This window comes from Carcharodon carcharias, chromosome 7 (assembly GCF_017639515.1).
Source record: "Carcharodon carcharias isolate sCarCar2 chromosome 7, sCarCar2.pri, whole genome shotgun sequence".
NCBI classification, from domain to species: domain Eukaryota; kingdom Metazoa; phylum Chordata; class Chondrichthyes; order Lamniformes; family Lamnidae; genus Carcharodon; species Carcharodon carcharias.
The window spans coordinates 118,503,926-118,516,446 of record NC_054473.1 but is presented as its reverse complement, the minus strand read 5'-3'; the positions used below and the strand labels follow the sequence as shown (position 1 = coordinate 118,516,446).

Below are 12,521 nucleotides of genomic sequence, written 5' to 3'. Positions count from 1 at the left end.
CCCATTTGCTCTCTTGGGACTCACGCAGTTTCCAGGTAATTTTCGTTGGCCCTGATGCTGCCATCCTCACAGTCGGGGAGGGAGTGGTGTATTCCAGGTGACGGGGTAGTTGGCGGTGAGGCTGGTTGCCTGGGTTACAGCGCTAGGCCAGGGCTCTGCACCACTCAAACCGCTCTTTCGTCCAGGGCAGTTACTGCGCAGGTGCGCTCAACCGGTGTCGGTGCTGAATCCACACCACGCATGCGTATTCTCGGGACCAAACTGAGGTTCCTGCTTCAATGTTCACTTCGTTGGCTGTGCAGAAAATCATATTAACGGACGGACGAAAACTCGTACGTTTCACCACCTTGTCACCTTTGACAGCTTTATTTCAGTTCCAGTCTAATTGTTATTGCGTTTGAAGCTATTCATGCACGATTAAATAATGCGTCGTCAATGACAGTTTACAACCAAAACAGCCAATAGGATTAGTCGTTATAGAAAGTGCCTTCCTCGAATAGCGTGGTTACTGCGCATGTGCGCCACTGCTGGGTGGTGTCCGTGTTTGAATTATTGTTCCCAACTCAGGTCGCGGAAGTTCCTAGCGCTTTAACCACGTGATATAAAATCGCTTGATTTGTGCTTAGGTTATCTAAGGTTATCTTCTCCGCCGATGCTGCCAGACCTGCTGAGTTTTTCCAGGTAATTCTGCTTTTGTTTTTTTTATCTAAACAAGGTTGGGCATCTTTGTACTGCTGATTTTGTGTCAGCAGCTGTTGTGTGAAAGTTCAGACTTGTCGGGAGGAGGCCGCCTTTGAACAAAACCCTAGAGGTGGGGAAGGGATTCAGATTGGAGAAGCAGAATAGGCGGAATTTTAGTTCCAAAAGTAACAGGTAATAACTGACCAAAATAGTACTGATAACTAGTAATACTCAAGATTTACTCACAACAGTCATAGAATGGTTATAGCACAGGAGGCCATTTGACCTGTCATGTCCATGCTGGCCCTCTGTGGGAGCCACAACCCCCTCTAACTCTTTCGAGTACAAACACGTTTCCATCTGTTCCTATTCAGGTGAAATTACATTGTTTCATAATTTACCATGGTGAGATTTGAACTCTTGATAATCTTTTAAATGAAAACCAAATCAACAAAATTGGGATAAATCAGGCACAGCCCCTAATTCAGGTCAGCTGTAAAACCAAGAACAAAGTTTAAAGGAAACTTACAAACTTTAAATCAAAATGTGATTAAAGGGGTCAACAAAACACCCCAGTCCCCGCGGTGCCCACCGAGCACGGAAGGCCTCGAGAGTGCCAGCAGACACCGCGTGCTCCTTCTCCAGGGACATCCGGCAGCGAACGTAGCCACGGAAGAGGGACAAACAATCGGGCGGGACTCCCCCGTTGATCGCCCGCTGCCTGGACCTGTTAATTGCCAACTTGGCCAGGCCCAGGAGCAGGTTCACGAGGAGGTCCTCCTCCTTCCCGACCCCCTTCCGCACCGGGTGCCCATAGATCAGGAGCGTGGGGCTGAAGTGCAAACAAAACATCAATAAAAGGTTTTTCAAATAACTAAAAAGGGAGTGCAGCCTACAACACCCTATGTATACATGGTCCACGGACTCCACAAGACCGCAAAAAGGGCACGTGTCCTGAGAGTCCGTGAACCTATGCATCCTCTTATTATAAGGGACTGCTGCATGCAACACCCTCCAACCCAGGTCCCCGATAGAAAGGGGGAGGACACCTCCGTAGAGGGCCTCCCATCGGGGGCCTCCGCCGCTGGACGGCAACAAGGCACGCCAGGGCGTGTCCGGTCGACGGACAAGGGCGAGAAAATGGAAGGTGTGCAGCAGCAGTCCATACAAAAAGCCCCTCTTTGCCGTGCCAAAAGGCACGGAGGGCATGTCCCCGAGGCGGCTCATATTGCGGGGCACCAGCACCCGAGGGAGGGTTCGGGGCTTGGGGCCAATGTGGAATTCCGTCCGAACAGGGGAACGCTCAGACGGAAGACCACCGCGCACCTGGGCCACCTCAAGACCCAAAATAATGTCGGGTCCGAGCACGTCCGTTCTCAGGTCTTGGATGGCATCGGCTGCGACCTGGACACTCACAGACGCGCGTCGCGCCAACTCCTGCGGGAGCATCCAGCCCAGTCCTCCGCCACCCAGCACGTCCCCGATCCTGGTCACTCCTGCGGCCACAGCCCTCCTCTCCGCCAACCACTGAAAAGGACGGAGGGGCGGATTCCTGAGCAGCGGCTCTCTGACGATAGCCGCTACTCCTGACGGGGGAGAGCTGCGTCGCGAGGCGACCACTTTCCAGACTTTGATCAGGTCCTGGTAAAAGACGGGCAACGCCTGCAAGGAGCCACCGAGGCCCAGCTGTTCTATAAACAGGAGCTGCACGTCATAATTCAGGCCGTGCACCTGACGGAAGAAATACGTCATCAGGGCACACCATCTAGGAGGAGGCTCGACGTAGAGGTATCGCTGCAGGGTCTGAAGGCGGAAAGTCGCCACCTGTGTGCGTAGGCACACTAGCGCCTGACCACCCTCCCTAAGCGGGAGACTCAGAACCTCGGCAGCGACCCAGTGCAATCTTTTGTCCCAGAAGAAGTCGACTAACAATCTCTGGATTCTTGTGACAAAGTCCGGGGGAGGGGTCAAAGTGACCAGCCGATACCACAACATGGCGGCGATCAGCTGGTTTATGACCAGAACTTGACCTCGGTAAGATAGCACTCGGAGCAGTCCTGTCCAGCGCCGCAGGCGAGCGGTGACTTTCGTCTCCAGTTCCTGCCAGTTTGCCGGCCAGGATTCCTCAGCGGGGCAGAGATGGACCCCCAGGTAGAGGAGGCTGGTCCTGCTCCAGGTGAAAGGCCTGAGCTCCTCGGGTAGGGGATCCATCTGCCACTGACCGACCAGGAGTCCAGAACATTTACCCCAGTTGATCCTGGCAGAAGAAGCGGTAGAGTAGACCTCCTGGCACTCGCGCATCCTCCGCAGGTCAGCTGGGTCACTAAACATAAGGAGCACGTTATCGGCGTAAGCCGAAAGGACCACCCCGATGCCCGGCCCGCGCAGAACCAATCCCGACAACCTCCTCCGCAAGAGGTGCAGGAAAGGCTCCACGCAAATAGAATACAACTGGCCAGACAGGGGGCAGCCCTGACGTACCCCTCTCCCAAAGCGAAGGGGCGCCGTCAGGGACCCGTTAACCTTCACTAGACACTCCGCGGCGGTGTACAGAAGTCGGATCCGGGCGACAAAATGCGTCCCGAACCCGAAAGCTCGCAGAGTTCCGAGTAAGTATCCGTGATCCACCCTGTCGAACGCCTTCTCCTGATCGAGAGACAGGAAGGCGCTCGACAGACCAGCCCTCTGGGAATGGTGGATGATGTCCCGGACCAGATGGATGTTATCATAAATGGTTCGGTCCGGGACGGTGTAGGACTGGTCAGGGTGGATCATGTGGTCCAGCACGGTGCCGAGCCGAGAAGACATGGCTCGGGCGAAGATTTTGTAGTCCGTGCTGAGGAGGGAGACCGGGCGCCAGTTTTTAAGAAGGCGGAGATCCCCCTTCTTCGGCAGCAGGGCAATCACGGCCCTGCGCCACGAAAGGGGCATCTCCCCGGTAGCAATGCTCTCCCCCAGGACCCCCGCGAAGTCGCTCCCCAAGACGTCCCAGAACGCCCTGAAGAACTCCACGGTCAGCCCGTCTAGTCCCGGGGTTTTGCCCCTAGAAAGACCGTCGAGTGCGCCGGTCAGCTCCCCCAGACTTATAGGGGAGTCGAGCTTTCCGGCGCACTCCGGGCCGACCTGCGGCAGGTCCTCCCACAAAACTCTGCAAGCTTCCTCACTGGACGGATCCGGAGAGAACAGGGCAGTGTAGTAATCTCGGGCAATGGCCCTGATGCCCTCCGGATCCGAGACAAGGGATCCGTCGTCGGCCAGCAGCGTAAAGAGCTGCTTACGGACCCCGTGCCTTTTTTCCAGTGAGTCGAAGGGAGAGCCACGGTCCATCTCCTTAAGGAAACAGATCCGCGACATCCCGAGACCCGACCAGTTGCAGGTCCCGCAGCGCGCCCTTCTTCTCATCGTACACCGACCGCAGGGCCGGGTCCACATCGGGCTGACGGAGACGTGCCTCCAGGTCCAGCACCTCCTTCTCCAACTCCTCGACCCTGGATTTGCGTCTCTTTGTCGACCCCTTCGCGTACTCTTGACAGAAAACTCGGACGTGAGTCTTGCCCACGTCCCACCATAGCCTCAAGGAGGGGAAGCCTCCCCGCTTCCTTCTCCAGCCGGCCCAGAAGCGACGGAACGAGTCCAGGAACCGCTGGTCTTCCAACAACAGGTTATTAAAATGCCAGTACGCGGACCCCGTCCGAGCGCAGAACGAAGTAAGCTCCGCCCACACCAGACAATGGTCCGTGCACAGAACCTGCTGTATAGAAGCAGCCGGAACGCAGGACACGTACGCCTTCGAAACGTAAAGGCGGTCGAGTCTGGACGCTCCGACTCCAGGTGACACAAAGGTGAACACGCTGGAGTCAGGATGGAGATTTCGCCAGACGTCCACTAAGTCGAAGGACCTGACCAGGTCCCGCAACTTACTCACACCTCGCGTGCAGTGCGGGGTACCGTGACGGTCCCGGACCCCAAGGGTGCAATTGAAATCCCCCCCGAGGACGATGCACTCGCCAGCGTCGATGGAGCCGAGATGAGTGGACACTTCTTCAAAGAAGCTCGCTTGCTGCTGCGTGCCCAGGGGAGCGTACACATTCACAAAGTGAAGCACCGCCCCCTCCAGACGCACAGTCAGGTGCAGCAACCGGCCTGGCACCGGCTCCTTGACCCCCAAGATCTCCGGCTGAAAATGCGGGGCCAACAAGATAGCCACCCCGCCAGAATTGGAGGCTAGGTGACTCATGTAGACCCCCCCTCGCCACTCCAGGAGCCACGTGGCTTCGTCTCCCAGAACGGTATGGGTTTCTTGCAGGAAGCACAACGCATACTTCCCGTCCCTGAGGACCGAGAAGTTCTGGAACCTGCGCTGTGCGCCCCTGCTGCCGCGGATGTTGAGGCTGGCTATAGTCGTCTTCATTGTCAAAGGTACATCAAACCTTCACCTTAAGTCATTAAAAAGAAGAAGAGGACTTTTTAGTCCTTCCTCTCCTTCAGGAGCCCAGCGAGAAATGTTTGGACCCTCCGCCGCGCGTTCCTATCCAACTCAGGAGACTTGAGAGCCTCGCGAGTGGACCAGAACACCAGCGGAAAAGAATGCCACCGGTCCAAGGCCAACTGAACCCTGTCTCGGCGACCGCGATGACTCGCCAAAAAGTCCCGGAGTTCCCTTGGGGGGATGAGGGGGGAGTCAGTGGAGGGCACCAGGGGATCCACCGCCTCGCTTGAGAGCGACTCAGCGTAATCTCCAGCGCTCACCACGGACACCCCGTCCTCCTCCAGGTCGTCGCCTCCAGCTTCCGACCCCTCCCCCGCATTGAGTACGGGGGCTGATTCGGAGCTGCCAGCTGGCCCCACCTGTACCTCGATCCCACCCCCAGGATCAAGGCCAGAGGGGTCCTCTCTGGTCTCCTCTAAACGTTTTGGGTCAGAGGGCAGCGGCAGTTCTGATGCCCGCTCTCCTCCCGGCACCGGGTCGTCCGGGGAGCTCAGGACAAGCTCCTGACCCAAAACTAGGACGCCCGGTGCTAAGGTTTGGGAGGGAGCGGGAAGGCCTTCCTTTTCGCCGCCACCCAATGACCCGTTAACATTTTTTAAATTTTGAAAGCTACAGTCCCCCGACGAGCCAGAAGGTACCTCGGGGGTATCGAGGGTTCCTGAGTCGGGCACCACCTCAAGGGAGGTGCCTTCAGTGACCCCCGAGGGGCCCTGTTCAGGGGACTGCAGCAGGTTGACGGGGGTAACAGTGGTGGGAGTTGGTGCAGGGGTTTTGAGTTCCCCCAGAGGACAGGGCGAGATTTTACTTGGTGGAAACGCCACCACCTCTTCATCGGGGGAAGGGACACACCCAACTTCTTCAGTTTGGGCATCACCCACCTCCTCCTCCGCAGCGTGACGTCTCTTCCGGGTCAGGCTGGGGGCTAGGGAGACCTCCATTTCCGAGGCCCCCTCCTCCTTGTCCAGCCCTCCCGGACACTCCACCCTCTGGGTTTTGGGTGTTAGATTCCCCGGCTCGGGGTCCCACGTCTTTTCCCCGCTGGCCCCGGGACCACGCGCAGGGACGACGCCGGGCCCAGCACTCGGCGCCTTAGCACCCACGGGCCTGGGAGCACATGCGGATACGACGCCGGGGCCGGATGATGTCTTTTCCCCCGAGCCGGTGCTTGCAGGTGTTTGGGGGTTTTGGGGCGTTTCAGGGGCCGCCTCCAGGTTGCGGGTCTTCCTCCGCGCCTTCTTACGGCGCGGGGGCTCTCCCCCCGCCTCACTGGCAGCCGAGATGGCAGTGGCCGCCGGCGTCGCTTCCCCTTGCGGGGAGGGAGATGGAGTGGTGGCGGGGGGAGGAGGGGCGGTGCCAGCCGTGGCCGCTTGGGTGGGGCTCGTGGCCTTGGAGGCGGGGCAGTTCTTCCTCACGTGCCCCGCCTCCTTACAAGCATGGCACCGCACGCCCTCCACGGTCCAGAAGACCCGATAGGCGGTCCCCTCAAAATTGATAATGAAGGCCCCCTCCAGGCACTCCTCCCGGGCCAAGCGGACAAATACCTGGCGCCGGAAGGAGTACACATGGCGGAGGGCCGAGTCTTTGAGGCCGAGCGGGATTGGTGCAACCCCCGACCTGACCTCCCCCAATTTATTAAGGTGGGAGAGGAGGAGCTCACTGGATAGAATAGGCGGGACGTTCGAAATAATAATTCTCTGGGCGGTGGCCTCAAGGGGGTCCACCGCCAGAAAAGTCCCGCCCACAGTGAGTCCTTTTTGCAGGGCGAGGTGCACCGCCCGCTCGGACCTCAAGAAGAATATGGCCTTCCCATACATTTTAGAGGCCGCGACAATGGCTGAGGGGCCGACGACCCCAGCCATAGCCTTTACGCAGGCCTCTATTGTCATTTCAGGGTGAGCATAGCTCTTTACCCCAAGGGCCCTGGTGAGGAGGCGGAATGGTGACAGGGCAGCAGGAGCAGCTGGAGCCGCAGAAGCAACCACCCCCGCATAGGTTTTCTTTTTTTGAGGCCCTGCCACCGGTGACAAAACCGCCTCCACATTAGCCCTCGAGGGCCCGGCCACAGGCGATGGTAAATTGGCCTTAGGGCCAGAGCCACGCCCACCCTGGGAAGGATTGGCCATTTTGTTTGAGGAAAGGGGGTGGGGGAGAGAGGTAGAAACAACCTCCCCTCTTTTAGGCAGGAGAGGAGAGGAGGGAGAGGAGTAAAAGACAGGGAGGCACAGGAGGGAAAGAGGTAAATGTCCAGGTGGGTGTCCTCGATGGTGGATGGACGGTGGGTGGGGGCCTGATGTTCTTCAGGCAGGGGGAGGTGATGTCTTCACCAGCTATTGCTGGCCTTACTGGGAAAAGGGCTGGGTTGGGGGGGAGGGGTGGCAGAAAGATGGTTTCAGCACACACACACACACCCTCCCTCTCTTCCTTCCCCAACTCCTCTGGCAGTCTTCTTGCCTCCCCCTACAAAACACAGTCCTTAATTGCCCCCACCTTAAACAAAAATACACAGTTCAGACACCCACCTAGGATGTTGTTTTTCAACTCAGTCCTGGCCTCCTGGCCTTCCTGTCCTGTAGCAACAGCAGCAACTGTTCTCTTCTCTCCCTCTCTCTCCTTTGGCACCACAGGGGCAAGGCAGCAGCAGCAGCACTGGAGGAGCAGCAGCAGCAGCAACAGCAGCAGCAGATGCAACAACCCCAAAGCAGCAGCAGTTGTTCCTCTCTCCCTTGGCTCAAACAGGGGCAAGGCAGCAGCAGCACTGGAGCAGCAACAACCCCAAAGCAGCAGTAGTATCAGTCACAGAAACACTGAGGAGCACCAACAACACACACCTTCTCTCCTCAGTGTCAAGCAACAAACTGAATCCACAATTGCCTCCACGAGATCGTTAAGAAAATGAACTCTTGATAATCTTTTAAATGAAAACCAAATCAACAAAATTGGGAAAAATCAGGCACAGCCCCTAATTCAGGTCAGCTGTAAAACCAAGAACAAAGTTTTAAAGGAAACTTACAAACTTTAAATCAAAATGTGATTAAAGGGGTCAACAAAACACCCCAGTCCCCGCGGTGCCCACCGAGCACGGAAGGCCTCAAGAGTGCCAGCAGACACCGCGTGCTCCTTCTCCAGGGACATCCGGCAGCGAACGTAGCCGCGGAAGAGGGACAAACAATCGGGCGGGACTCCCCCGTCGATCGCCCGCTGCCTGGACCTGTTAATGGCCAACTTGGCCAGGCCCAGGAGCAGGTTCACGAGGAGGTCCTCCTCCTTCCCGACCCCCTTCCACACCGGGTGCCCATAGATCAGGAGCGTGGGGCTGAAGTGCAAACAAAACATCAATAAAAGGTTTTTCAAATAACTAAAAAGGGAGTGCAGCCTACAACACCCTATGTATACATGGTCCACGGACTCCACAAGACCGCAAAAAGGGCATGTGTCCTGAGAGTCCGTGAACCTATGCATCCTCTTATTATAAGGGACTGCTGCATGCAACACCCTCCAACCCAGGTCCCCGATAGAAAGGGGGAGGACACCTCCGTAGAGGGCCTCCCATCGAGGGCCTCCGCCGCCGGACGGCAACAAGGCACGCCAGGGCGTGTCCGGTCGACGGACAAGGGCGAGAAAATGGAAGGTGTGCAGCAGCAGTCCATACAAAAAGCCCCTCTTTGCTGTGCCAAAAGGCACAGAGGGCATGTCCCCGAGGCGGCTCATATTGCGGGGCACCAGCACCCGAGGGAGGGTTCGGGGCTTGGGGCCAATGTGGAATTCCGTCCGAACAGGGGAACGCTCAGACGGAAGACCACCGCGCACCTGGGCCACCTCAAGACCCAAAATAACGTCGGGTCCGAGCACGACCGTTCTCAGGTCTTGGATGGCATCGGCTGCGACCTGGACACTCACAGACGCGCGTCGCGCCAACTCCTGCGGGAGCATCCAGCCCAGTCCTCCGCCACCCAGCACGTCCCCGATCCTGGTCACCCCTGCGGCCACAGCCCTCCTCTCCGCCAACCACTGAAAAGGACGGAGGGGCGGATTCCTGAGCAGCGGCTCTCTGACGATAGCCGCTACTCCTGACGGGGGAGAGCTGCGTCGCGAGGCGACCACTTTCCAGACTTTGATCAGGTCCTGGTAAAAGACGGGCAACGCCTGCAAGGAGCCACCGAGGCCCAGCTGTTCTATAAACAGGAGCTGCACGTCATAATTCAGGCCGTGCACCTGACGGAAGAAATACGTCATCAGGGCACACCATCTAGGAGGAGGCTCAACGTAGAGGTATCGCTGCAGGGTCTGAAGGCGGAAAGTCGCCACCTGTGTGCGTAGGCACACTAGCGCCTGACCACCCTCCCTAAGCGGGAGACTCAGAACCTCGGCAGCAACCCAGTGCAATCTTTTGTCCCAGAAGAAGTCGACTAACAATCTCTGGATTCTTGTGACAAAGTCCGGGGGAGGGGTCAAAGTGACCAGCCGATACCACAACATGGCGGCGATCAGCTGGTTTATGACCAGAACTCGACCCCGGTAAGATAGCACTCGGAGCAGTCCTGTCCAGCGCCGCAGGCGAGCGGTGACTTTCGTCTCCAGTTCCTGCCAGTTTGCCGGCCAGGATTCCTCAGCGGGGCAGAGATGGACACCCAGGTAGAGGAGGCTGGTCCTGCTCCAGGTGAAAGGCCTGAGCTCCTCGGGTAGGGGATCCATCTGCCACTGACCGACCAGGAGTCCAGAACACTTACCCCAGTTGATCCTGGCAGAAGAAGCGGCAGAGTAGACCTCCTGGCACTCGCGCATCCTCCGCAGGTCAGCCGGGTCACTAAACATAAGGAGCACGTCATCGGCGTAAGCCGAAAGGACCACCCCGATGCCTGGCCCGCGCAGAACCAATCCCGACAACCTCCTCCGCAAGAGGCGCAGGAAAGGCTCCACGCAAATAGAATACAACTGGCCAGACAGGGGGCAGCCCTGACGTACCCCTCTCCCAAAGCAAAGGGGCGCCGTCAGGGACCCGTTAACCTTCACTAGACACTCCGCGGCAGTGTACAGAAGTCGGATCCGGGCGACAAAATGCGTCCCGAACCCGAAAGCTCGCAGAGTTCCGAGTAAGTATTCGTGATCCACCCTGTCGAACGCCTTCTCCTGATCGAGAGACAGGAAGGCGCTCGACAGACCAGCCCTCTGGGAATGGTGGATGATGTCCCGGACCAGATGGATGTTATCATAAATGGTTCGGTCCGGGACGGTGTAGGACTGGTCAGGGTGGATCATGTGGTCCAGCACGGTGCCGAGCCGAGAAGACATGGCTCGGGCAAAGATTTTGTAGTCCGTGCTGAGGAGGGAGACCGGGCGCCAGTTTTTAAGAAGGCGGAGATCCCCCTTCTTCGGTAGCAGGGCAATCACGGCCCTGCGCCACGAAAGGGGCATCTCCCCGGTAGCAATGCTCTCCCCCAGGACCCCCGCGAAGTCGCTCCCCAAGACGTCCCAGAACGCCCTGAAGAACTCCACGGTCAGCCCGTCTAGTCCCGGGGTTTTGCCCCTAGAAAGACCGTCAAGTGCGCCGGTCAGCTCCCCCAGACTTATAGGGGAGTCGAGCTTTCCGGCGCACTCCGGGCCGACCTGCGGCAGGTCCTCCCACAAAACTCTGCAAGCTTCCTCACTGGACGGATCCGGAGAGAAAAGGGCAGTGTAGTAATCTCGGGCAATGGCCCTGATGCCCTCCGGATCCGAGACAAGTGATCCGTCGTCGGCCAGCAGCGTAAAGAGCTGCTTACGGACCCCGTGCCTTTTTTCCAGTGAGTAGAAGAAGGGAGAGCCACGGTCCATCTCCTTAAGGAAACAGATCCGCGACCTCACGAACGCGCCCCGAGACCCGACCAGTTGCAGGTCCCGCAGCGCGCCCTTCTTCTCATCGTACACCGACCGCAGGGCCGGGTCCGCGTCGGGCTGACGGAGACGTGCCTCCAGGTCCAGCACCTCCTTCTCCAACTCCTCGACCCTGGATTTGCGTCTCTTTGTCGACCCCTTCGCGTACTCTTGACAGAAAACTCGGACGTGAGTCTTGCCCACGTCCCACCATAGCCTCAAGAAGGGGAAGCCTCCCCGCTTCCTTCTCCAGCCGGCCCAGAAGCGACGGAACGAGTCCAGGAACCGCTGGTCTTCCAACAACAGGTTATTAAAATGCCAGTACGCGGACCCCGTCCGAGCGCAGAACGAAGTGAGCTCCGCCCACACCAGACGGTGGTCCGTGCACGGAACCTGCTGTATAGAAGCAGCCGGAACGCAGGACACGTACGCCTTCGAAAAGTAAAGGCGGTCGAGTCTGGACGCTCCGACTCCAGGTGACACAAAGGTGAACACGCTGGAGTCAGGATGGAGATTTCGCCAGACGTCCACTAAGTCGAAGGACCTGACCAGGTCCCGCAACTTACTCACACCTCGCGTGCAGTGCGGGGTACCGTGACGGTCCCGGACCCCGAGGGTGCAATTGAAATCCCCCCCGAGGACGATGCACTCGCCAGCGTCGATGGAGCCGAGATGAGTGGACACTTCTTCAAAGAAGCTCGCTTGCTGCTGCGTGCCCAGGGGAGCGTACACATTCACAAAGTGAAGCACCGCCCCCCCCAGACGCACAGTCAGGTGCAGCAACCGGCCTGGCACTGGCTCCTTGACCCCCAAGATCTCCGGCTGAAAATGCGGGGCCAACAAGATAGCCACCCCGCCAGAATTGGAGGCTAGGTGACTCATGTAGACCCCCCCTCGCCACTCCAGGAGCCACGTGGCTTCGTCTCCCGGAACGGTATGGGTTTCTTGCAGGAAGCACAACGCATACTTCCCGTCCCTGAGGACCGAGAAGTTCTGGAACCTGCGCTGTGCGCCCCTGCTGCCGCGGATGTTGAGGCTGGCTATAGTCGTCTTCATTGTCAAAGGTACATCAAATCTTCACCTTAAGTCATTAAAAAGAAGAAGAGGACTTTTTAGTCCTTCCTCTCCTTCAGGAGCCCAGCGAGAAACGTTTGGACCCTCCGCCGCGCGTTCCTATCCAACTCAGGAGACTTGAGAGCCTCGCGAGTGGACCAGAACACCAGCGGAAAAGAATGCCACCGGTCCAAGGCCAACTGAACCCTGTCTCGGCGACCGCGATGACTCGCCAAAAAGTCCCGGAGTTCCCTTGGGGGGATGAGGGGGGAGTCAGTGGAGGGCACCAGGGGATCCACCGCCTCGCTTGAGAGCGACTCAGCGTAATCTCCAGCGCTCACCACGGACACCCCGTCCTCCTCCGGGTCGTCGCCTCCAGCTTCCGACCCCTCCCCCGCATTGAGTACGGGGGCTGATTCGGAGCTGCCAGCTGGCCCCACCTGTACCT

At 58.3% G+C, this 12,521-nt stretch overlaps 1 protein-coding gene across 2 annotated transcripts in view; it reads right to left on the bottom strand.

Moving 5' to 3' along the window:
* Positions 1–396, bottom strand: part of katnb1 (katanin p80 (WD repeat containing) subunit B 1) — a 36,956-nt gene extending 36,560 nt beyond the window's left edge. The window contains exon 1 of one of the 2 annotated variants that reach the window (XM_041191841.1): positions 25–396. In XM_041191841.1, coding sequence (XP_041047775.1) covers positions 25–64 — 40 coding nt within the window. In that variant the 5' untranslated portion in view covers positions 65–396. The remainder of the gene's footprint in view (positions 1–24) is intronic. The other variant, XM_041191842.1, reaches the window with a different exon arrangement.
* Between the last annotated feature and the right edge of the window lie 12,125 nt (positions 397–12,521).